This window comes from Ictalurus punctatus, chromosome 22, assembly GCF_001660625.3.
Source record: "Ictalurus punctatus breed USDA103 chromosome 22, Coco_2.0, whole genome shotgun sequence".
Classification (NCBI taxonomy): domain Eukaryota; kingdom Metazoa; phylum Chordata; class Actinopteri; order Siluriformes; family Ictaluridae; genus Ictalurus; species Ictalurus punctatus.
The window spans coordinates 13468829-13493610 of record NC_030437.2 but is presented as its reverse complement, the minus strand read 5'-3'; the positions used below and the strand labels follow the sequence as shown (position 1 = coordinate 13493610).

General features: G+C 39.8%; 1 protein-coding gene across 3 annotated transcripts in view; it reads left to right on the top strand.

The window, feature by feature from the left end:
• The window catches only part of rasgef1ba (RasGEF domain family, member 1Ba), a 65405-nt gene extending 43791 nt beyond the window's left edge, over positions 1-21614 (top strand). Inside the window, exons 1-15 of one of the 3 annotated variants that reach the window (XR_006980891.2) lie at positions 2983-3264; positions 8137-8319; positions 8462-8584; positions 8714-8851; positions 11455-11667; positions 11751-11825; positions 12759-12851; positions 13124-13226; positions 14511-14590; positions 15656-15751; positions 17821-17916; positions 18203-18326; positions 19207-19279; positions 19691-19984; positions 20143-21614. Coding sequence is in view for 1 of the 3 variants with exons in the window: in XM_017452330.3 (XP_017307819.1) it covers positions 8137-8319; positions 8462-8584; positions 8714-8851; positions 11455-11667; positions 11751-11825; positions 12759-12851; positions 13124-13226; positions 14511-14590; positions 15656-15751; positions 17821-17916; positions 18203-18326; positions 19207-19279; positions 20143-20167 (1422 nt within the window). In the remaining 2 variants the exon portion in view is untranslated. Of the gene's footprint in view, positions 1-2982; positions 3265-8136; positions 8320-8461; positions 8585-8713; positions 8852-11454; positions 11668-11750; positions 11826-12758; positions 12852-13123; positions 13227-14510; positions 14591-15655; positions 15752-17820; positions 17917-18202; positions 18327-19206; positions 19280-19690; positions 19985-20142 lie in introns of those variants that run through there. The other 2 variants (XR_006980890.2, XM_017452330.3) reach the window with 2 other exon arrangements.
• The last annotated feature ends 3168 nt before the right edge of the window (positions 21615-24782 follow it).

The following is a 24782-nucleotide window of genomic DNA, read 5'->3' as shown; positions in this document are numbered from 1 at the left end:
AGCAGGAACCCCTGCTGATCTGTTCAAAGGCAGTGTGAAGTTAAGATTCCATTCTACGTTTTCTTCAGGTGAAGGTGCTGAAAAATTTAATATTATCTACAGAAATATATCAGGAGAGGACATCAAGCTAAGTACAGTCCAGATAACCATGTCATAGTTAGCTAATAACATACACTTGTACCACTATCAATCCTACTTTTCCATTTACAATACAAACCAATACAATACAATATAAGTACTGCGTATCATCTGATACGTGTGATAACCAAGCCCACTCTCTGCTGTGTGATGCTAAACTTGCCTTGCTATTTGACGACAGTATCTACTGACATGCAAAATCATGCCTTCACAGCATAAAATACCTCAGCATATTGGATTAGATTTAACATAAGATATAATTCATGTTATGAATGCAGCACAATCTAGCACTCTAGGCCAGTTTCAGTCACAGTACCAATACTCCGTTTTTGCCACTGGTATACTATTAACAAAAGCTATTTTTAGTGGCAGTAATACACAAAAAATTTTAATACACAGATTTAAAAACAAACAAACAAACAAGTAAGCAATTGTATGTCAAGCTTCTACTGAAGCATACCTATTAAAACGTAACCAAATAGATAGTAACCTCTTATCCTCTGAGCTGCAATATGAGAAGAAACGCCTTTCACTGAACTTTTCCTGGCATCTGTTTTAGTCCTTGCGGCAGCCTAGCATTCAGGAGCAGGTCATGTGCCATTGTTTGGTACTTGATGTCCTGAAAAACAGGATGAGTCCACAGTAGCAAATGTCACGTGTAACAAAGATCTGTAGAGGTGAATTGTGACAGAAATGGATCACAGCCTGGGTTTAATTTGAACAAACCTGTATAAAGATTGGTGACTGAAATTTTTTCCTTAAAGTGTGTGACCAATATAAGAACCAATATAAGTGTAGATAGCTGTTTGGGTTCTTATACTTTACAGTACTGTGCAGAGGTTTTAGGCACCCTATTTTTTTAGTACAAACTTTGTTATAGATTTTAGATTTTTTGACTTCTACATCATCAAGTCAGTACAAAAACATTTTAGATTCCCAAACATTAGTTTTCCAGCACAAAATTAAATGTTACAGAAAAAATGGTTTGTAAGTCATTAAAGAAAGTGGCATATTATGTAAGACACTTTTCAGACGAAAAACATAATGAAGGCTGCTGGGTTTTGCTGCAAAAATAAGAAGCAAGTGCGACAGTCAAAGTCTTCAGAAGAACCGTGTCTGGTTCTACAAGATGCTCAATAAAACTCTCAGCTCATTTCCTTATAAAACTGCACACATTATACCGGAGACTACTATTTTTATTTTTATTTTTTTTATCACACCAAATATTGACTTTGTTTCATTTACTACTGTTTACTGCTCTTTACGGTATTTAAAAAAAAAAATTCATTATTTTGAATAGAGATGCACCGATGTATCGGCCAATAATCGGTATCAGCTGATAAAGGCAATTTTTCTCGCTATGAGCTATCCTTTAAAAGATGTTTAAAAACATCTGATGATCAGGGCCAATTATATCCTGTCAATCAAAAGAGGGCGGAAAAACACATCGAATTCATGCTGTGTGTAAAGATGTCTCTTGTGTGGAATGATGACAAAACTGCAGTTTGTATTCTCTGTAATCTCAGCACTGCTAAAATTTTACGCGCTGTTCGTGCTGAATTAAAGCACCAGTACACTGTCGAAAGATTTAAATGAAGATGGGTTGACAAAAAAAAGGTATATATATATTGCACAGAAAAATATTTGTAGAGTAGTATGTTTCATATGCAGTTAATGTTAACATGAGTTAATATCATCAAAAAAATTTTTATATTAGGCCTATGTATATCCAGTTTGATGTTGAATGATGAAGTAGAAATGTATTTGTTTGTGGTGAGTGAATGTGACACTAACAGGAGGTTTTTTTTAATTCAGTCAATGTTAATATGAATTAATAACATTCAGTAAGTGAAGAAATCTTACTTTAATCTTCAGAGTTTAGTCCATGTGTTAATGTTAATTAGAGTAACATGTTTTCTGTTTATGAGACCAGTTACTGTGATATAACATGTTGAAATGGAGAGAAAATTTTTTTTATTTGCATTTCTTTCATAATTGTGGAATTAATTATTATTAATTTAAAAGAAGGCATAAAAGGAAGAACTATTGGTACTGGTTATCATTATCGGCCGATATCACTCTGAATAATTGGTTATCGGTATCGGCTGAGAAATTTAGTATCGGTGCATCTCTACTTTTGAAGACATCTTTGCTCTACAGCATTTCTTTGCATGTGCCTAAAACTTTTGCACAGTACTGTGTGGAGACTTTTAAGTATAAAATAAATCCCACAGTCTTGCTTGATACTGATTTATATCACGTACACTGTTCCAATGTGTACAATAATAGGCTACTTAGTGTATTTATTAGAGCTTTCTATTCCTGAACTTTACACTGATTACACATTAGGTACAAGTGGACACTAGTTTTTAAGCCCATTCAATCCAAGTCAGCAGTCAAACAGGCTAATAACCATAATAAAGTAATAATAAATATATTGATATGATAATAAATAAATAGATATGATAATGGTGGGTTGTAATTTCTGGATCTCTGGGGATCCCCGGATCTCACTTTGAGAACCACTGCTGTTTCTGGAAACTCCAAAAATAGGACTCGTGAAATAGTGTGAGTGAAGTAAATAACGCAGCATTTCACAGAATTCGGTTCATTATGCTAGAGGGAATTAAAACCCTGCAAAAAAAAAAAAAACCTACGGAATTCACCACTTACAAATAGTTCACTTTCAGTTTCAAATCAATTCCCCTTTCCCAGATTGGAGAAGCGTTTCGTGGTGTAATTACCACTGAGAGCGGTCACGCGCCTACGCGGGGGCGCGCGGCTCTTGTGATTGGCTTGCTTCAGCTCGCGCGTCATCACCTACTATCACGTCCTCAGCGCGCGCTCTTTCACCACTCTCACTCGGGCGCGAGAGCGGACACCGTCTTCTGTACTCACCTCGGATTTATCCATCCTCAGCGCGTATTTTGTGGATTTATTACTATTTCTTTTGGTTCTACACTCGAATGTAGTCGGAAAAACAAACAAAAAAACAACCCACAAATAAACAGCGGGGTTTGAAAGTGTACTTTCGTGCGTGCGTGCCTGCATGTCCAGCGTCTCCTGCTGCACTTTGACACTGAGAACACCACGGTGTTGGACTTCAGCCTAGAAGACTCTTTGGAGGTGAGATCATTGGCTCGATTTCACGTGGCTTGCCCGGACCACACCGGTCTAGTTTCCGAGTATACAAGATAAGGTGTCGTTTTGTTCTGTAAGCCTTTGCGGCTTCTTGTGATGAATAAGTGGTTAAACTTTAATCTTCCATGCTCTGAGAAACACTGGAACCTGCTGAGTCAGCTCATGCATGTATTTTTCCTTCTTGTTTAGGATTTGCATTTAAGCATTTTCATTAAAACCAGTGTTCAAACCTTAATACTGTGGTTCTTTGGTAATATTAAGAGATATTTTGAAATATTCAGCCTTTTCAGGATTTCAGATGTAAAGCTGCTGTTTTACAGTGTATCAGGAGAGGCTTGGAAACACAGATCGTACGGGTTATTTCATATCAGTTCTATCACCTTGTCTAGTTTCAGAGGTAATGTGTGATGCTGAAGAAGGAATAAATACTCCCTTGTTTGCAGTCTGCTATGGTCTATTACCATACTACTAAATGATAAGTGGATTCCCTCTTCATTAGAGACATCACGAATGCTCTCCTGGAGGAGCATCTACCTTTTATATGACCTGAATGTGAATTGTAGTTACATTTATTGCATGTGGTGCAAATGGTGTTTGTGTCTTCTGATAGATTAACATGAACCGATGAGATGTTAGATCTAGTGATTAGTGTATGCCAGGTCACTAGAAGGTTCTCGACAGTGAGCAGCACGATTACGAATACAAATCTGGAATGCTTGCCAAGGCATTATCCCCAGCATGATATAATTTAGTAGTAGTCTCTGCGTAATAAGATCTTCCCTTCTTCCCAGCAAGAAACACAAACCCTCACACCTGCTCAACATGCTGGAACAGAAACCTAAAACCAAGTAAGGATGCCATTTGTCATCTTGAGCATTAAAAGAAAACAGTGCAGACATCAGGAACAGATCCTTTGCAATGTGCCTATGCTGTAGTAATAGTTTAATTGTTGTCATGACTTGTTACCTACTAACTACTGTAATGGTATTGGCTGGCTATGTTTTTGTTTTTTTACTCTTCTACATCTTGTGGCAAACAGAGATTCCTGAGGGTTAAAGTACTGTAAACAAGGAGGAGCTCTGTTTGCTTAGTTCCCTCAGAGTGCCTTTCAGTGTCAGCTTTGGCACAGCTGGTTCCAGAGAAGTTGGGAATGATGTGTTTCTTCATGTCACCAAGGTCATTTTTGTCCTGATTTGTGGCCCTAAGTAAACCTCTCAGTTAGTTCTTAGCACCTCGTGGCCTGGGTGAGGATCTTTAGACCAGTGAACTTTTATGTAGAGCAAGTGTGTACCACACCTTAAGGTGGAGATGGGAGTACCACAACAAAAGCTGGAAGCAACACGGCTGTTTGTGTGAATGCTTTTCTATCCACCTGACACTAATGTGCTGATGTGTGTGTTGAATACAGATGAAGGTTGTCCACTACAGTTTCCAAGCACGTATAGGGAAGTGTCAATTTCCATGTTGTTATGAGTTCCCCTTATGAAGAGAAAGTCCCTTCTGACTTCTCTTGTCACAGGGAACATGATCGACATGTGACTTTGATATAAATTTTCCAGTTTTGAAACTGCCATATATAGAGTCTTTAGACTATATATAGAATTTATGGTTACAGCTAAAAGAGGAGGGTGCCAATACTTGTGGTTTTCTTATTATTCTTTGTAATCAACCACCCATTCCATGATGAAATTTTAAGCTATCAGCAAAAAGCCCAGGACCATCTTCAATGGAGAAACAAGCCACGACCCTGAGTACTTGCACCTGCAACTGAAGAGCAAACACAGTCAGCTGGCCTACTAGTAATTAGCTCCTGCTTTGTTTTACGCTTTTATAGGATTAGCTTGTACGGCAGCTGCCACTTCTTGTGAGTCTGAAAAAAGGAGTTAGTGCTAGCAAGCACTGGTTGTCCTTCCAAATCGTGATGTCATCTTTGTGGCCCATGGAGAGATGCGCAAAAGATCTTACATGTTTCCCACTGGCAAATCATGTGTGGGCCACGGTGGTGCCTATAAGTAAATAAAAGCAACAGTTACTATTGAGGCGTCTCTTCTGTAGTTGTTTGTGTCTCTTTTGTTGGCTAGAATCAAACTTGGCAATGACAAAAAATCACCACATTTGTTTGAAACTCTGACAATAGTATGTTTCTTGACAGTAGTACTGATAAGATACTACTTGAAGGACCTGATAGTAATGTTCACATGTTTATATCCAACCTAATCATCCAATCATACTGAAAGCTCAATCATTAAAATAATGAAATTATGCATACTAAATTTGAATTGAGATGAATCCAAATAAAATTAGGGGGGAAAAAGAACAACCCAGTTCATGTTACAAATTTTAAATGATAATTGAGAGGTTAGATGTGGTTGGATTTGGCACCAAACTAGTGTTTCTAGACTTTCTAGACTCAAGTGTTTTCTGTTCTAGCAGAATGACACAAGGTTTTTTTTTGCTTATGCTGACATATATTAGAGACTTGTTAAAACACAAGCGCAATGAGGTTGACACTTGCATAATACGCTAGCTGGTTGTTACACTGTAAGCATTTAAGTATCTTGTTGCTGTGGTAATATCGACGCACTCCTCAAAAACGGCTACATTTTGTTGGGGTTGCGAGAACACTTTGCGGAGTTTTAAGATACGTGTAAAAAATTTTGTGACGACTTACAAAGTACCGCATGTAATCATAAGCCGTGTTTCCATCGAAATTACCCGGAACAATTAGTCCCAGGAACTTCTTTCAAGGGACCATTTGTTTCCCTCAGACCTTTGTGGTCTGCATTTCCATCGCAGTCTAAAGCACAGTGAAGATTAGGCAAATTACTCCAGTGACGTACAGTGTGACTGCACACGACAAGCCCTTGGCAAGGGTATGAAGCTTCGAAGTATGCTACAATCAAACTGATTATTGACATAAAGTAAGTTGATTTTAATGATGTAATAATGTCAAATGTTTGCTCGGCTCATAAGAACACGTGAACAAAAAAATTTGAACAGTAACAAAAGAGTTTGCTGTAACCAAACAGGTGGTCTAGTGGGCAGGATTCGACGCTCTCACTGCTGCGGGTCGGGTTTGATTCCGGGTCACGGAATGAAATGTATTTTTTAATCTTTGGATAAAAGTTCATGTTTTAAAAACTATTTTCTGAAATCTGCAACAACAACAACAACAAGCATGGAGGAGATTCAAGCTGTGCTGCTGTTGATTGTGATGTATTGCTTTGCTAAAGAGGTAATTGAGAAAACGCTGGAGAAGAGATGAGTAGTGGTAGTAAAGCGAATTCAGAATGCTCGTAATGCTAGACTTAAAGTAAGCAAACGGGTTTTATCAGCTATCACTTAACCCACTTGATATTTTTAAGTGTACTTTTTCATTGTAGGTCGCCGTTTCCAGTTCCCGCTGTATTTCATGCTCAGCATAAATACTTAATAAGGCCTGAACCTCGTTGTCGGTCCATCGGGCGTATTCAAATCATTGTGTTAATTGGAATCGCAATAAACAACTGTTGCTGTACACACTGCAACAGACTTTTAAAAAATGGAGGTTGAAAAAAAATGCTGCGTGCACTCAACCAATCAACATGTTCAGTGCCCAAGTCCCACCCTCCAAAGGTCCTGAACTTTGAAAAAGTACCACCTCTCGTGTAGGGACTTTCTGAGGGGGAAATAAATTTAGACCCTGGTCCCCTCGGTGGAAACACACAGAGTACCTCCAAAAGTCCTTAGTTCCTTGGGAAGTTCCTGCGGTGGAAACATGGCTATAGTCATTGATTATTGTTCTGGTCTTTTCATCTCATTGATGTGGTGAGATTGTGGAACACATGCTGCAACAGATGCGTATGGGGGGCGCAGCGCTGACTTTTAGCACCCATTTTAATGCAAATCTCTGTTGTGCTATGAAAAAGGCGAGAAGGGTGGTGTGTGGATAAAACGTATGGCAACCCCCTATTCCCTGCACACCCATGTCTAACCCTGGCACTCTTACGCCTGCAGCTAAATGCAGGCCTGAATAGGCAGGCGTCCATTGGGGCTGGCCATTATTTGCAGGTCCCTGGGCGCCTTGTGCCGTGACTGAGAAGGCCTTTATTGAGAGGCCCATGTGTCCTCCAGAGACTGTCTACCGTCTCTAGGAATCTGCCTGCTCCCATAAAGCAGCAGTGAGATGGCACTACACATCATCCTAGGACATTATAGCTTGATTTAACATTAGGCTGAATACAGATACACAAACTCCTTTGACTCAGGAAGCGCCCAAGGTGACAGATTGCACGAGGCAGATGTGAGAAGTATGTGGAACGAACCACTTCATTTCTTAGTGCTGGCAGCTAAAACGTTTTCAGAAACACTGATTCTCATAGGTCAACATGTTCTGTTTCTCATAGGTCAACACGTTGTGTTTGTCTCATCTCACTAAATAGGTTCTCTGTGTTGAGCTGTGCAGAGTGGTCACGTGAATTAAGAGTGAATTAAATGCTTGATTTTGTTCTAAAATGACCGTAGGAGGCACTATGTCAGCAGTGCACACAGTCCTGTTGTGCTATTCTGGTGGATTAGAAAGTTTGTGTGTGTGAGATCATGTGCATTCAGAGCGCTTCAGAGTAAAAACGGCAAGGTGTTTGCAGATCTAGATTAATCATATAGGATGCATCCCCATGAGTGCCTTTCCAAAGAAGAGTAATTTTCCACTCAACTTGCCATAATGATTTCAGGGACCTTGTGTTTCACTCAAAGGTAAACAAAATCTTGACTAGCAGTGTGGACTGCAATTTGAAAAAACACCCAAACACACCACAAATGTGGCTTTCAAGACTTCTTAGAATGTGGACTAATTATATCCTGTCTGGCTTTCAACAGGACAAAATGCCTCAAACTCCACCATTTCCAGCGATGTTTGGGTCCAGTGGCTACAACAACAACCTCTATCAGACAAAAGAGGAGGACTACAGTGGCTTATATTACCATGACAACAACCTGGTGTCAGGGTCTCTGGAGGCTCTCATTCAGCACTTAGTCCCCACTGTGGCTTACTATCCTGATGTGAGGACTGGTTTATCTCTCCTTTAAACATAACATAGCATAGCATATACAGTCAATAGTCAAGCCTAATCATTATTCTGTGCATTAACTGTGTGCCTACTTGAATAGGGCTCAATTAATTCTACCTCTTTTTAACCCACAGAGGACATACATCTTCACATTCTTGCTCAATTCCCGTCTTTTCATTCATCCACATGAGCTTATGTCTAAAGTTTGCCATGTGTGCACAGACCATCAGAAGCTCAGTGATCCTTCAGCAGACAAGGTAATGACACCCTGTGATCACAATAGTATAACCATAATCACACACCAGATTACATGAATACCAGAATTTGTGACCCCATTTTTTTTAAACTAGATAATTAATCAAATCTTTTTCTCTGATTTTTATTAGATGAGAATCAGAAAACTTGCTCCCAAGATCTTGCAGTTGCTGACAGAATGGACAGAGACGTTTCCGTATGATTTCCGGGATGAGAGGATGATGAGGAGTTTAAAAGAGTTAACACTACGATTGAGTACTGGAGATGAGGTGAGTGTGCCATCAAAACTGTGCTTTGGTTAAGAGATGAGTACAACAAACTCAAACGTCTGTTCCAACTAAGAATATTACCTTATATTTTATACCCAAAGCCAACAGTCTGTTTCTCAAAACTCCACTGCATGCCCTAAAAAGTGGTAAACTACTGGAGGTCCCAACACGTGGGGTGAAGCAAGAGTCACTTCTTGGGGGAAGGGAGAGATTTCTCCAGTTCCGAAGCAGTTTGTCGTGTCTGACAAGAAGAGAGAGAGAAGAAAGCACTATTGTTCGTCTGCTTTTGTCTCCTCTGATGCTGCTCCACACACTGCATTCAAATAGTTCCATTAAAGCTGACTTGAATGTCACTGCTTTTGCATTTATTTTCTCAAAAATAGATTTTTTTACTACCAAAAAAACCCCTGTATATTGTTAGTTAGTACACTTCACATAAAGTGCACTTGAAATGTAGTACACTACAGGGAGTAGCACTGTTTCTGCATGGGATTTACTCATGCCACATGAATTAGGTTAAAATTGTTCCCTGTCTCATCTGGTCCTTTTTTTTCGTTTTGTGCTTAGGAAAACAGTTCCCATCTACAGCAAGAAAAGCTGATTTTGCAAGATATCGAAGGAAAATAAATTTAGCAAAGCCTTCTGCAGTGGTCTCATGCTGCTTCTTGGTATTAGCGTAATAGCTAGCTTGGAGGAGGCTAGTTAGAGCAGACCATTGAAGAAAAGGAACACAAACCCATAAGCTCAGTGAATTAACGTTTCACTCTACCGTGAATTACCTAATACACTGATGTATTTTTGTACAAGTGGTCTTTTTATCAGTTACACCTATGTGGAAAACATACCAAAGGACACTGCTGCAGCATAATCACAATAAGCATTGCACTTATGGTTTCCTATTAGATCTGTATATTTGACTACCTGTGCAGAATGATGGCAGTAGGAATGCATTCATGCATTGGATCAACATACTAGGAGCTAGGAGTTCATCACAAGTGCATTCCTGTTGCAGTTTCCAGTTATAACTTGTATGCTTTTCCTTCACCTATACCTTCTTATCCTGTCCTGAGACATCCAGTAGTAAGCAAGAGCTTGTGTTTTTTTTTTTTTTGATCCTAGAATAAACACTGTAACATCTGTGTCCAGACCACAGTTCGGTCTTTAGAGTCTCAGTGTGCTGAGACTGTCATTATGGATGTGGTCATCTATATAGGGAAGGCAGAGCCCCAGCATAACCAAGCTCTGTGATTTGTGCCTGACTGATGGCTTCAGTTCACCTTTTGCACAGGCCGTGTTTACGCCAGAGCACAGCAAGTCCTGCCACGAGGTCAGCTGTCACATATGCCAACGTCAAGCGAGGAGACGGCACAGAAGCGTCTCTTTCCACAACAAGCGAGAAATTCCCTGCTGCTTCAAAATGTCAACCAGTTATCTTCATGAATTGTTTCTAAAAATAATCTCCTTGCTCTTTTTTTTGTGGTGATGCCAGAAGCTTTCCCATCTGGTGGCTCGTGAAGAAGCAGCCTTTTTGATCTCTTACAAATTGGCCTCATCTCACAGAAGGAACTCTACTTTGAAGGAAAAAAAATTTCCGAAACATTTATTATTGAGGAATGATTTACATCCGATATTCGATTAAACCAATTAGCATCGTCCTTGGGATCTTGTTATGCATGGACTTCAGGAATTCAGGTTTCTTTAGACCAGAGCAGCTTATTATTTCCTCTAGGATGTGAGGCCACAGAGAACCAACAGTCTGTCATTACCAGCTCATCACTAGATTGAAGGACTGCCTTCAATTTCCCATGTGTCTTCACAGTAATCCAGGCAGCTGTATTTCTCCTCAGGTCCATGACAGGAGATGTTTGACGATCAAAGTTGTTACTTCAGGTTATAAATTCACATTTGCATAAAGTTATATTAAGCAGCCCAAACGGTCTTTAAATCAAGCATAACTGTGTGCTTTCAGACAGAACATATTTACAGAATAAGCAAGCCTTTCACCGAGCTAGATTGGCCAGATGGGCTAGATAGACAGTTTACCTCTCTTGCTACAGTCAGTTTAATGTGTTACCACTGCTCCATGTTAGTTATGCCACTGCTTCTCTTGAACCATGTCAAGCTGGTGCTCTTACATTACATGACCTAGGGGACAGGGATCTGAGAGGAAATGAGTAGCCTGCCAGTTCTATTAGAGGGTTTCTAAGAGGATATCTGTGGACAGCACTGCTCTTACATAATACTGCAGGAAGTCTTTATGTAACCAAACGAGTCAGCAGAACTTTAGTTCTTTTAACTGGCTGACCAGTCAGATCAAGTAGCAATTAAATTAAATGCTTGACCAATCAAATGGAAGGAAAAAAAATCTCTTCATTTTACACCTGAGGATCCCATATGCTGTGTGCCACCACTGTCTTTACTGAATGTTTTCAAGAGGATTATTTGATGCTTTCTGTCACCTTTCTTATCTCTGCAGGCCACATCCTGTTGGTATTTTCTGGTTGATCATTGCTGTGTAATGGCCAACACTAAAAGGTAGCATAGTTGTAAATTTTGGTGCAAGCTCAGCGCTAAATTTGCCCTTCCTTCTTTGGTCTCTCTAGGTCTATCGGAAAGCGGTGCAGCAGATGACACAAACCCTGATCCGTAAACTCGCTACACACAGTCAGTATGAAGAAAACTTGGCCAAGATCAACTCCACAGTGACAGACAGACTAACGGTTTTGAAAACCAAGCCACAGTCTATCCAGAGAGACATCCTGACCATCTGTAGTGACACTTTTACTCTGGCTCAACAGCTAACACATATTGAGTTGGTGAGCATTCACGTGATATTGCTCTTCATGGTCCTACAATCGTACCTACATAGGTTAACTTCGTCTTTCTTTTAATTTTCCAGGAGAGACTGAGTTACATAGGACCCGAAGAATTTGTCCAGGCATTTGTTCAGAAAAACTCTCATGACAAAAAAAAGGTAACATTACTGTTTTACTTTTTTTGTTTGGACTTCTCCCCAGGGTCACAGAGAACAAATACCAAACTCGAACAAATCAATGCGGCTAATATTTGCATTACCCTGAGGTGATACTGTGACTTTTTACTCACAGTAAACTGAGAACCTTGGCCATCCACTCACTTTATCTGTTTTCTCCCCCTGGCCATATCCTAGTCTCTAATGAAACTCCCATCACAGGGTCAGCTCAGACCCACCATGTTGTCAGAAAATACTTGCAGTCAACTGCTAAGCAACAGGCAGTGGAATGACGCATTGGCGCGCTTTTTCTTGTATGGTGTTAACAGTCTCTTTCAAGTGTTCGAGTCTCAGACATGCCTCCATGAGGTTGTCCATCAAAAGGAGACATCAGTCTGGGCCACCCTTTGTGTAGGGAACAGCATGGTCAAGACAGAGGAATGCAAGGAATGAGCAGCAGAAAGAAAGTTAGAAACTCGCACTTAATAAAATGAAACACAAGCGTTTAGCCTGTGTATCTGTGTGAGTCATAAGGGTGAAGAGTTATTCTTAGCGAGTGAATCTTTAATGGATAGAATGCTCTTGTGTTAGGTTTCGTTTTTATTTTATTTCTGTTCAAACATGGGTTAAATGCATTCCTTCTTAAATAACCTGTATTTTATATATATATATATATATATATATATATATATATATATATATATATATATATATTAATTTCCTAGAACTGCACTCTCTGTTGTGTTTTCTTTCTTACCTATTACACTGTTATTAACATATAGCATTTTTTTCATGAACCGTTTGACAGTTCCCTTTAGTTTCCTTTATGCATTTTTAGTTTGGAATATTATTGAGTACATTATTGATGTCTGCCTGCAAGTCGTAATCTTGTTTTTGCACCATGCTTATTTAAGGCTTTGCAAAATCTCTTTGCAGAGTTTTACTGATCGCAAGAAAGCCAGCAACCTCGAGGCGTACATGGAGTGGTTCAACAGGCTGAGCTTCCTGGTAGCCACTGAGATATGCATGGTGAGTTCATTCTATCAGGACAAAGTCGCTCTGTGCCCTTCAATTACCTATGCAAATTAAGCAATGGAGCCTTTCATAATGGGAGATAATTACAAAGTACAATAACATCAGAGCTGCTATATAATTTACAGGTATATTTTTCCCCTAACCCCAGGGAAGGGTTGTCTTTTTTGGAGTGTCTTGTTCTTATTAAACAAGAAATCCTCCTTGCTTTCTGCGGTGATATTTTGTCCTTGCAAGATAAACATTGCTTTTCTTTGTTCACCATGCAGCCTGTGAAGAAAAAGCACCGAGCTCGCGTCATCGAGTTCTTCATCGATGTGGCACGAGAATGCTTCAATATTGGCAACTTCAACTCTCTCATGGCTATCATTTGTGAGTGTTTTAATTTGTATTTTTTTCTCTCTCAGTTATTGTAGAAAACCTTGCATTGCCTACATCTGGCTAAGTGTTTGTTCAGCTGGAGCGTTCACTTTCTAATCCATTGACCACCCATGATAAGAATGCAAGAATGTCACACTTTTGAAAAAAACAAGTAGTCATATCTAATAATTGTGTACTAACTATCAGTCTGCATGAACATTACCGCTTTTCTCGACGTCATGAAATGTTTTAAGAAAAATCACATTAGTTATTCAGCATAATGAAGCGCCTGCTTTTTAGCACCCTCATATAGTAGATTAGTGTAACGTTACTACAGTGTACAGGGGTGAAAATGCAGCTGCTGGGCTGGAGCCAGGGATCTGCACGCAGATGGTCAGCACTGACCATCTCGATAGATGAGAGAGGGAAAGATGGGAGGAGGAGTGAAACCAGCTGTCCTTTAATAGGACTTTCCCTAGAGGCAAACCAACAGGCCAATACTTACACAAGTGTTTTTCCCTGGAGAGAGAGAGAGAGAGAGAAAATGAGAGAGAGAGAGTGCACATATTAGAGTCGGCAGCAGAGAACAAAATAGTCATGAGAAAGGTTTACTGTGTGAAGGCTAGACCATTGTGCTGGGTGAATGGACCACGAGCATACGTCCTGGCATGAGGCCGGAATATTATTCTCACCATTTTTCAAAGAGGAGGGAGATGGGAGAGATCTGTACCCAACACCTGCCAGCAGTATAAATGGGTTTCTTTTGTAAACGTGTCTGTAGATGGCGACAGCTTTTTTGTTTGGAGTGACGGCAACATCTTTCTCAACTTACTGGCAAAACAAAACATGGTTGCTTTCAAAATATTTCCAATGAGTAGAATCAGTTTTCTGAGATTAAAAAAATAATGTGATCTAGACCTTAAATGGAAAATGTAAATCTTCGATGCTGTTTTTCCTGTCTTCTCATCTTCGAGATTGAAACTATAAGATTATCTGCCTCCATAGTCACTCAGCCATCAGATAAAGACTAATGAATGACTCTTGCTTTGGTCATCACTAGACAGATCAGCTTAGTACAGATTGACAGATGACCTCATCGCTCAAAACTTGCTATCTCACCCAGTTATAGTTCGTCTCAATAATAAATACTAACCAGACTTTTAGGAGGAAGTGATGCACCCACTAATGCTATTGTTCCTGAGGCTTAGAAGCTGCAAAATTGAAGCTGTGGCAGGAAATGGGACTTGGGTGTTGTCCTGTTCTGACCTGGTGTGTGTGTATGTGTCTCCTCTACAGCTGGCATGAATATGAGTCCGGTGTCGCGGTTAAAAAAGACCTGGGCCAAGGTCAAAACGGCCAAGTTTGATATTCTGGAGGTTGGTATTATTTTTAAATTATTATTTATTTCTCATATTAAGATGTGTGAGTGTGGTCTTGAGGCATGGTGTAATATATGAATGTGTAAGAGCAGGAGTGGGAATAACAAGAGGAGCACACAATGGGGAGTCTCTCTCTCTCTTTCTCTCTCTCTCTCTCTCGCTATATATATATATATATATGTTTTCTATAGCAGCACTTCAAACACATGTTATTGTTGCTGTCCGAGGGACTCAGGCATGCATGGTGCTCAGGCCATGACTATATACAGAGCAATTAATTCCAATTAAATATCCTGTGGGTTCATAGTTCAGACTTTAATTGGGCTTGAAAATGTTTACAAAACAATGGAACAATTTATTCTTCCTACATGCTGCTTATTTAACCTCTATAAATGATTATCAGGTTTTGCTTCACCTTTAGAGTCAATGAGGTGGCTAATTGACTTTTATAAAGTAAACATGCACCCATCACCTTTTCTAAACCACCACAGTCACAGTGTTCTTCCCAGATTTCAGGACTTTGGCATTTCAAGGTGTCAATACAATTTGGGAAAGTATTGCTGTCTGCATACTCTCAGTGCCCCATCACTCTGTGATGTGTTTTCCCTCCAGCAGACAGGAGCTAGTTCTCAAGCGATGTTCTCCTTTTCCTTACACACTCAGAGATCTGAGGGTTTGAAGATTAAAGTGTTTAGCTAGCTCTTTGTCTTCCCTGTCAAAACCTAGAGTGTTAAAGCTGCAGGCATCATCCTTAAGTAGATGTTTGAAAAGAATCCTGCCATGTTGGATTGGGATTATTTTTGTTTCACACTCAGCTCATGTCTAAACCACTTAGACATCTTGGGCCAATTTTAACTTTATATAAGATGTCTCCGATTACCGTTCTCCCATGCGAGAGCACTCCTAACCAACTTGTGCCATGAACCATTTTGTTCAGTGGTCATAGCTGAACAAACTCAGTGAAAGAACAGTAGCGAGAACATGTGTTGGGCTGGTTCCAGAAAGACTCTCACGTCACTGTTGTACAAACCTAATGCCCTAATCTTCACTGTCGTACTGTAGCACCAGATGGACCCGTCCAGCAACTTCTACAACTACAGAACAGCGCTACGTGGGGCCACACAGAGATCTATAACTGCACATACCAGCAGAGAAAAGGTAAGACTGCTGTCAGTCAACAACATACTCACTGCACAAGTTTTTCTTGTTTTTTTAAGTCTGTCATTTTGCTTTTGTTCCACTGGGCCATTACACACAAATATCTGAACATACGTAATTATGCTCAGTCTTGCATTCGCTCATGTTCGTCAAACGCCTTGTGACATGTCTGTATGATGACATACTCTACATCAAGCACTTGTAAGCAGTAAACAAGATCATGTTTGTAGTATTGCGATAATTACGCTGTTTATAATGGCACAGAGGAAGATTTTATCACGAGCGTAGCTGACAATGTTTCAGCCAGCTGTAAAACGAGGGCCATATTGGGAACATTGGGGACTGCGATCATGTGTAACACTGCACTCACTGGGCTTTTTGTTTTCGTTGCTATCAAACCCTCCCAGTATTCTCATCAAACTGCGTCTGCTCTCAGCTCTGGCCAAAAAAAGTTATGTAATGAAGCTTCCTCAAAGGGCAAAGGCTGGACGGACTGAGCCATAAATGGGTCAGAATTTTCTGGGTGAGACGTCACAAAGGATACGCTGCTTTTTTCACAAAATGTTCTGTTCCCTGGAACAACGTGGCAGCTGCCCAGTTCTACGAATGTTGACATGGGACGCCCTGCTCCAGACTGCCCTCTGTTATCCGGCCTTTAGTGGACATATGCTGCATTCCATCATTTAGACACAAGCACTGATGGTTTTTATCTCAATTTTTGCCTCATTCTCTGAGATGATGGCCTTTTGTGAAAACGGTGTGGGAAGGAACGGTATTTTCTGTGGTCATAAGACAGAATGTTCCCAAGAAACCCTGGAATGTTCTACTCCTATGCTGTTCATTGGGTGGGGGTGTTTTATTGACGGAGTTTGCTCCTCACAGTAGTGGTGACTCGCAACTTTGTTTTGCCCAAATCAGATCTGTTTTGGATTTGGTCGTCACTCAGGGGACACACCGGAACAAAAGCAAACTGTGTTGTGTCTCCCCCAAAAAAGGCTGCAGACTGTAAACAAATTAACTAATTGCTGTAGAAGTCTGTTAACTCTGCATAGTTTCTCTGAATTTGCATTTAAGACCATGAAGTAAATATACATACATGACATGCCCTACTCAAAAGTTTTAATGCAGTTCAATTACCTCAGAAAAGCCTTTTTCCTTTTATTTATTTTTCTCAATTAGAAGATGCAGTGGGCCAGTTGCAGCTTTGGGTCTAGTGTTAATATGTTTTGAGCCTTGCTTCAACTTCAACTAAGTTTGACTCACCTTACATACTCACAGTAGTTCCTCAGCAACAAAACAAACTCATCACTGTGTGTTCCAATTGTGGTGAATTGAAACTACAAAGATATATTAAGTGTATTTAAAGTGTATTTATGACATTCACAGACTAATCACAGCTATAATTCAATCCCACATATAACATCTAACATTTTGGTAGTATTTTTTTAATCTTAAATGCTGATGTTGATGACAATTATATAAATTTGTACATGAAACCCTTTATTCTAAGTGAATAACTATATTGTTCCCTAATTTGTAGCCGCACTACTATGAGACATTTATCACCTTTAATTTGGCTTGACATCAAGGCTTACTGCCCCATCAGTATTTTAATTTAAATCCAAAATTCTGTTTTAATATTTCTTTTTATGCGTGAGAGTGGTTGCAGTTCTTGTTTTCTTTGCGTATGGGCTCAAGCACAACTTCATTACGCATTTTGCTGTGAGGGATTTCAGCTCAGGTGTTGCGTGACAGCTGAGCTCTTGTTTCATTTACAAGGTGTCTGACTCTTTTCTATGAGTCACTGTAATTGCACGCTAGTGTGGTAGAAACAGGTGTACGTTTTGACACGCTACTTTAGAGGTTAACTAAACCATTTTGTAGTTTTCACCTGTATATTGTCTTCTAAGACCAAACATGACCTTATTTGTTCGCAGGACCGAACTCTGTCGCTTGTTTTTGTTCATATACAAATGCTTCCTGGATTGTGTGGGTTCTTGCCTAGCAACTAAAATAACTTCCTTAAAACCTATTTTTGTGACATGATTGTACTGTTTTCCCTCTTTCAGATTGTCATTCCATTCTTCAGCCTCTTAATCAAGGACATTGTCTTCCTCAATGAAAGATGTGCTAACCAGCTCCCAAATGGACATGTCAATTTTGAGGTATGCTTTTTTTTTTTTTTAAGTTCCTTTTTATTAAAGGCAGTGGAAACAACTATTGTCCATTTTAATAGATGCACAAGTGTTGAGGAAACTGTTGCCTAAGCATAGCAACGGCCACATCCAAATACAGGCCACTGATGCATGCACATACTCTGTATGCAAGTGAAGAATGAGGAAGTCTGCCGTTTACAGTGTAAAGCTTTGTTCCTTTTGTGCTGTGGGCATCTGCTGAATGCTGAGGCTTGGGCACAGGCTTTAACATTCTGTGTATTGGTTTATTTGTCAGAAATTCTGGGACCTGGCCAAGCAGGTGGACGAGTTCATGACCTGGAAGAAAGTGGAGTGCCCGTTTGAGAAGGACCGCAAGATTCAGCAGTACCTCCTCACCGCTCCCATCTTTAGCGAGGATGGTAAGCAGTTTCCTTCATGCTGAAAGCACATAGTCAGTTAAGATAGTGGCAAGTGCTGCTGAGGGGACCCGTCCATTTTTGTCTTTGCATGTTGGAACATGATTCAGTTTTGTATTTAGAACCATAACATTATACCTCACCAACTGAGTGTTACATTAAAAAGGACATTACTCCTCGTCAGCTTGTAAACATGTTCGTGTAGTTGAGAAATGTCTAGACTAGTGCTTCATTTCAAATACATTTTTTATCACCTTGATGCTGATCTAGCATCCCAAGCTGACTAGACTATACACAGCTGTAGTTTTTATATGTAGCAAATGAATGTTTGGGTTGTAGCCTGGCCAAGGCTGGCAATTTTTCTGACATTTCCCCCCCATTTTCTCCTCAATTTGGTCACCTCCAAATTCCCACCCACCATCCAGCTCTCCTGCCAAACAACAGCTACCCAATGTGTAGGGTGAAGGTTAACACTTGCTGAACACATTCTGAAGAAAGCACTATCTGCCCTCTTACACATACATGAGCTCGCCAGATGCCCATTTTTGGCTTGTGTCCCTGCGATTGACAGCGTGAGAGTAATAACATGCCGCCCACCCAGAGAGCACAGCCAGTCTGCTGACTAAACACACATTGCTCTGTAATCTATTTAGTCACTACACATCATTTACACAGAAACTCCCACTGATGCCTTATACCTATATCATCGTGTCATATCTGATAGGTGTTGAGTAATCAGACAGCAGAATGCCTTACACACATCACATACTCTGATTAACTCAAGTGTGAAGAATTCCCTTTTGTGAGAAAGCACAGGAGATAAAAATGAGTCAAAAACAAGGCCTTTGATGAAGACATTGTACTCTCTCTTATCTGTTGACAGCTTTGTGTGTGGCATCCTATGAGAGCGAGGGACCGGAGAACAACACGGAGAAAGACACATGGAAATCTCTGAGGTGTGTGAGTGTGAGCATTCAATCATCACAGCTGAACAATTTTTTTCTGATAGCTTTTGGGCCTTTGTGTTTGTGGTGTTTAGACCAGACTTTTGGCTGTGACCTCTACGTGTTGATATCATGTCTGTTGTCATGACACAGTTTACACTATAGATGTACAATTAATTAAAGGATAAAACACTTGGCGGCAAGCTTTTACAGGAAAAGTGTGATCATAATGCATAAAATATTTCCTAAAGATTTTTAGATAATGCATTCATGAATCTTGCAGATCTAGCGTTAGCAGTGAGAATATGATTTCCATTAACATGCCAAGTTGTGGAAAAACACTGGTCCAGCACCATATTGAAAGGCACAGCATGGAACACTGATAATGGTAGCAAAAGATGACTAAACACAACCCCTCCCCAGAGTCTGGCGAAGGAGAGTACACTTGGCTGTGTATGCAGTCACGTTTCCTAACAGACGTCCAAACCATAGAGGGAGGGGGTGACAGAGAGAGGGTGATGGATAGAGAGAGGCATTTTCCCCACTGCGACAGGATCTGTCACATTACGGGATTGTGTGTGGATCAGCAGAACGTGCTCAGGCCCGGGCGGAGGCAAGAACACAACTGTCAGTGCTTTAGTGGGAGGACATTAACTCTGTAGTGGACAGGGAAGAAGAGATAAGACACAGGAAGTGGGACACATCAGCTGGTGTCAGGTAGACAAATAGCTTTGGTTTTAATGTAATGGCATGGGTCAGACGAGTCCAGTTACATAACATCACTATGTCACTAAAAAGTCAGATTTAGGGATTGAAAATGATTGTTCCCTCATACAGCCACACTGACCTCATTCATCTCTGTGTTTCTATTGCAGGTCCTCGCTGCTAAACAGGATGTAGTTCTACTGAAGAACCCAAGTCCAAGTCAGTGATGTTAAGCTTCTGGCAATCCAGCTTTGTCCCCATTTTGTCCCCTCAAGAAGTGAGAAGTAGCCCTGATTTTTAAGGGAAACGACAATCACTACTTTGGAAGTGTTTTTGTGTGTATGATGGAGACCTGGATATTTCAGAATGGTTTTTCATCACTTTGTAAAGATTATCACTTGTTGTACCTTTAAAAAGACTTGGTTTTTTGGGTTGTTGTTTTTTTTGTAGGGGAACCCCCTGCTGAGTTCTTGATATACCTTGGCTGCAACTCATGATGCAGTCTCATGAGGTATTTGGATGCTTTTGATGCAAGTAGTCTTCTGAGTTTGCTGCTGGTTGGCCAACTCTGTGAACAGATTATTTAAAACAAAACAAAGAAGACTAAAACCAGCATTGTGTGTACTTTGTACCAGTACTGCATATTGATAGTATACAATATTAATTTAAGTAGAGATTTATTTTGTCCTTTTTTTCTGTTGTATTTGTTGATATGGTTTTTTATACCCAAGGTATTTGTAATGTGTTTTTCTCACATGTGTGAGCAACCACCAAGTGTGGACGAGAGCGGCTCGTTAAGGTCTGCTGAATGCACTGGGTGCGTTCAAGAATAAAAATGTCACTTTCTGTTTGTGATAACATGTTGTTTTTGTGATATTCTGTAACATTCATATGACCTTTTATCTGGGCTTTGCCCTGTTCATATGGATTGATGAAGAAGCTTCGAAGACATACATTCCTTATTAGCAGTGTTAATATAGATACACAATTGTCCACACATACGTTTAGACGACTGTGTTCCACTGAAACACATCACCGACACGCCCATCTACCTCCTGTCCACACCAGCTAGTTCTGCTATTATGCTTTTATGTGGCCCCCTGGTGGTCATGCCATTAATAAATGAGAATTAAATTAATACATAACACACAACTACACACACATTAGTGTAGGACTAATTCATCTGCATGATGTCATTTTACACAGTTACATGGTTTTCCGCATCCGCAGATAAATTATTATCTTTAAGAATAGCTTGTTCCCATTCCCTAAGTATAGGGTGTTGTCATTTTTCCTTTTAAATATTACGTGATTTATTATTATTATTATTATTTTTTTTACAAGTTTTGTTACATCTTGTTCTGTGTTATTTTGTACATAACCATTTTGTAGTTACCAGATATTGATCTAATATTTTATATTGATCAACTTTGTATGAGGCAGACTCATTTTCAGGGCACTAGCATACTACATGAAGTTAAAGACGTTAATATTGACTGATGTCTAGTTTACCATGTAAATTTTTTTTTCTTCTGCAAATAGTGTTTTTCTCTCCTGTGCACACTGTTCTGTATTTTCATTGTTTGGATGTATAAAAGAACCCCTGAAATAGTTTCAATAAAAGAATCCTTATGTAAACATGCATTTTTGGTGTAATCAGTGGACATTGTTTAAGAAATGTACATTCTATTTTATATACACTTTTTAAAATATTAACTTAACTACTAATAAATCACCAGTTGATCAGGTATATCAACATATACAGTGCTCCTCCACTAATATTGGCACCATTGGTAAATATGAGCAAAGAAGGCTGTGAAAAACTGTCTTTATCCCTTGCCATGTGTTCTCCAACCTCTTTAGGCATTGTAGGAGAAGACTTAGAGCTGTTATCTTGGCTAGAGTGAGTGTTGTAGAAGGAGCTTTTTGCTGTACAACTAGTTTTGGAGCTACTTTTCTAGCGACATGTTCTAATACTTTCCAACTGGGAAAAAAATCTGGTAATCAGTGTTCAGTAGCTGGTCAGAGTGGCTTGCATTACAAAGCTCCTATGCAGCACAATTTTACTGAAATCAGGAGTGTGGTCATGTTAAACGTTTCACACTTTTCTTTTTGCTGCACGTTGGCAACAGTCCCTAACATTTCAGCTCCATGGAAACACTATGCGAGAAAATGTTTCACTCTGAATCAGTAGTTTTGATTAAAATGTTGCAGTTAAATTCCCTTTCATAGGAAACTTAACGTTGCATTGGCTGAACGCTATGGGAAGCACCCTCGCGTGTGACCGGTATCTGAAGCTCGTGTAAAACCATGCCTATTTATAGGCCTGTCGTTATCAGGTGACGTGGCAATTAAGCGTGTTGCGTGATATATAAACGAGACCTGTGAACCGGAACTTCGGCCTCTATTATCTTCAGCGAGACTGCATGTTGGCCGTTCGTGTAACGGAAATAAAAAGACGCCTCGTTTCCTCTCTATCTTTTCCTCAAAATCTCTGGACTTTTCTATCCCTTTAAAAAAAAAAGAAGAAAAAAGTATGAGTGAGAGAATTCAGGTAGTGTGTTATGCCTTGCTCCCGTTTCATCATGGGAAGGAGTGCACACTTTCTGTGTGAAGTGTCTAGTGTGGAGCATGCCACGGACCTCAAGAGGTCTGACCGCGCATTGTGAACGCCTTACATTAGGCAGCTCCACTTGCGACTTGCTCTCTTCTCGGAAGCCCAACTAAGTTGGGTTTCAGAGCCTTGCGGATCAGGTCCGGGGGATCTCTTATGGACCTGGATGAGGAGCCGGATACAAGCGTTGTTCAATCTCTTGCTCTGTCTTCTGGGTCCGGTACTCCGCTGGATTTTGGAACTCGCGTCACAACTCCTCCTTCCACTATGGAAAGCCAAAAAAAAAAACACACACACACACAAAAATAAATAAATAAAAATAATAATTCCTCTCTGACTACAAGGTGCCAGAAAGGTACAAACTGAGAGCAGCATATAAAGAGCTGCTTGAAGTGATTATTAAGGCTGGATGAGCTTTTTTTTCTCCCCAGTGAAATAAATCCCTCACACTAAAGAAAATCCCCCCTTTTTCCAGAAGCGCATGACAAAATATCAGGCTTCTGGGGAAAAAAACATGCATAAACTGTATTTATAAGCCCGCAATGTCGGATTATTCGGCCATCGTGGGGAATGAACGGCATGGCTATTTAGCTATGCTGAAGATGGAGGAGGCGCTTGTGAGCTACCTCTCTCCATCGACGGCAGGTAATTTAGGGGATCCAGCTTTGCCATCTAAGCCATGCAAGGCCACTGATGCATTGATGGGCAAGGCCTATGCATTAGTAGTCTTACTTGTGGGTCACTGCAGACAATGGCAGTGTTGCAGGCCTACCAAGCAGACCTGCTGAGTGAGCTTGACATATGGCGGCATTCAACCAATCCCTTCCCTGTTGTGTCGAATTCACCCAGTATCCACGAGTGGAGCCCGGGTCAGCGCTAGTGCGAGTGAGGCACAGAAGGTGACGTTTTGGAGATGCTCTGACCCAGTCTTATAGCCGATATATATCGGCTATATATATACTTGCCATATATACAAATGCCAAATTGTGATGGCGATACAAACACCAAAGTGAACTATTATTTGTATGCATGTAATGGTTTAAATTCACACTGATGAATTCATGATAAAATTTTCAGCTATTGCACTTCTCTCGTCATTTGAATTTGATGTTGGTTATAGATTTTTTTATTACTAAAAAAAATTAATAAATCTAAATGCCCAAACCAGCTGTACTGAGAAAATGAAGCATCCCAGAGAAAGGATTTGTCGCCATCTACTGGTCCCTTTAAACAGTCACCTGAGCAGAAAATATTGTGATATTTGGGATGTGTATAATTGACATGAGGTCGATAAAAGAGCATAAAAGATGCAATGTGATCAGACAAATGTACTTCTGTCTAATATGTTTAATATATATGTGCAATATGCATGGCCAATATGTATAACAATAAAATATGTGCGGATAATGTTTGCATTGGAACTATTCTTCTTCCTTTTTTTTTTATTAAATAAATAAATAGATAAATAAATAAAAAAGTCCTGCTAGGATAAACGTTTAAATGTAAAATAAAAGTAACTGCAAATATGGACATTGGAGAAACTAATCGTCTTTGAAATGATTTGTGACAAATTCACAGAGAATTTGAGAAATTAGCAAAAATAAAAATGGACCAGCAATTTGAACGTATTTGCTATGTATGTATACTACTAACATTTAACTGTATTTAGAGTTTGCAAAACAGTGCTGCAGTGATTTAAAGGTCACACTTTTTCCTGCAACATTTATGTGCTGAATTATTGATTATTTCCACAGACAGAAGCTGTAGCTACACTAATGTAACACCCTGGCTGTGATCCAGCACACGGATCAATCCAAATAGCTTCACTAATAGTATAATACCAAGGATGACTTGCAGAAGGGAAGAACTCACAGTAACATTCCTTTCAAAGCAAACATCTCATCTTATCAACAAATAACTCAGTGAATCAGATTTGACATTAAATGTAACTTAAATGCATCAGATACACACTTTACATAATGCAATACGTGACACACTATCGGGTGTCCATATATTGAACATGTCATTATGTAAGCTTGTAAGGGGGTCAGTGGGGGATTTTTGAAGCTCATGGATGTTTTTTTTTTGTATGCAGTATAAAACTGGATTGTAAAATAGAGCAGTTTGCATTAATTGCAGCATATAATACACTGACCTCTGATGTCCAAGGATGTTATTGGTCCATTTTGATCTGAC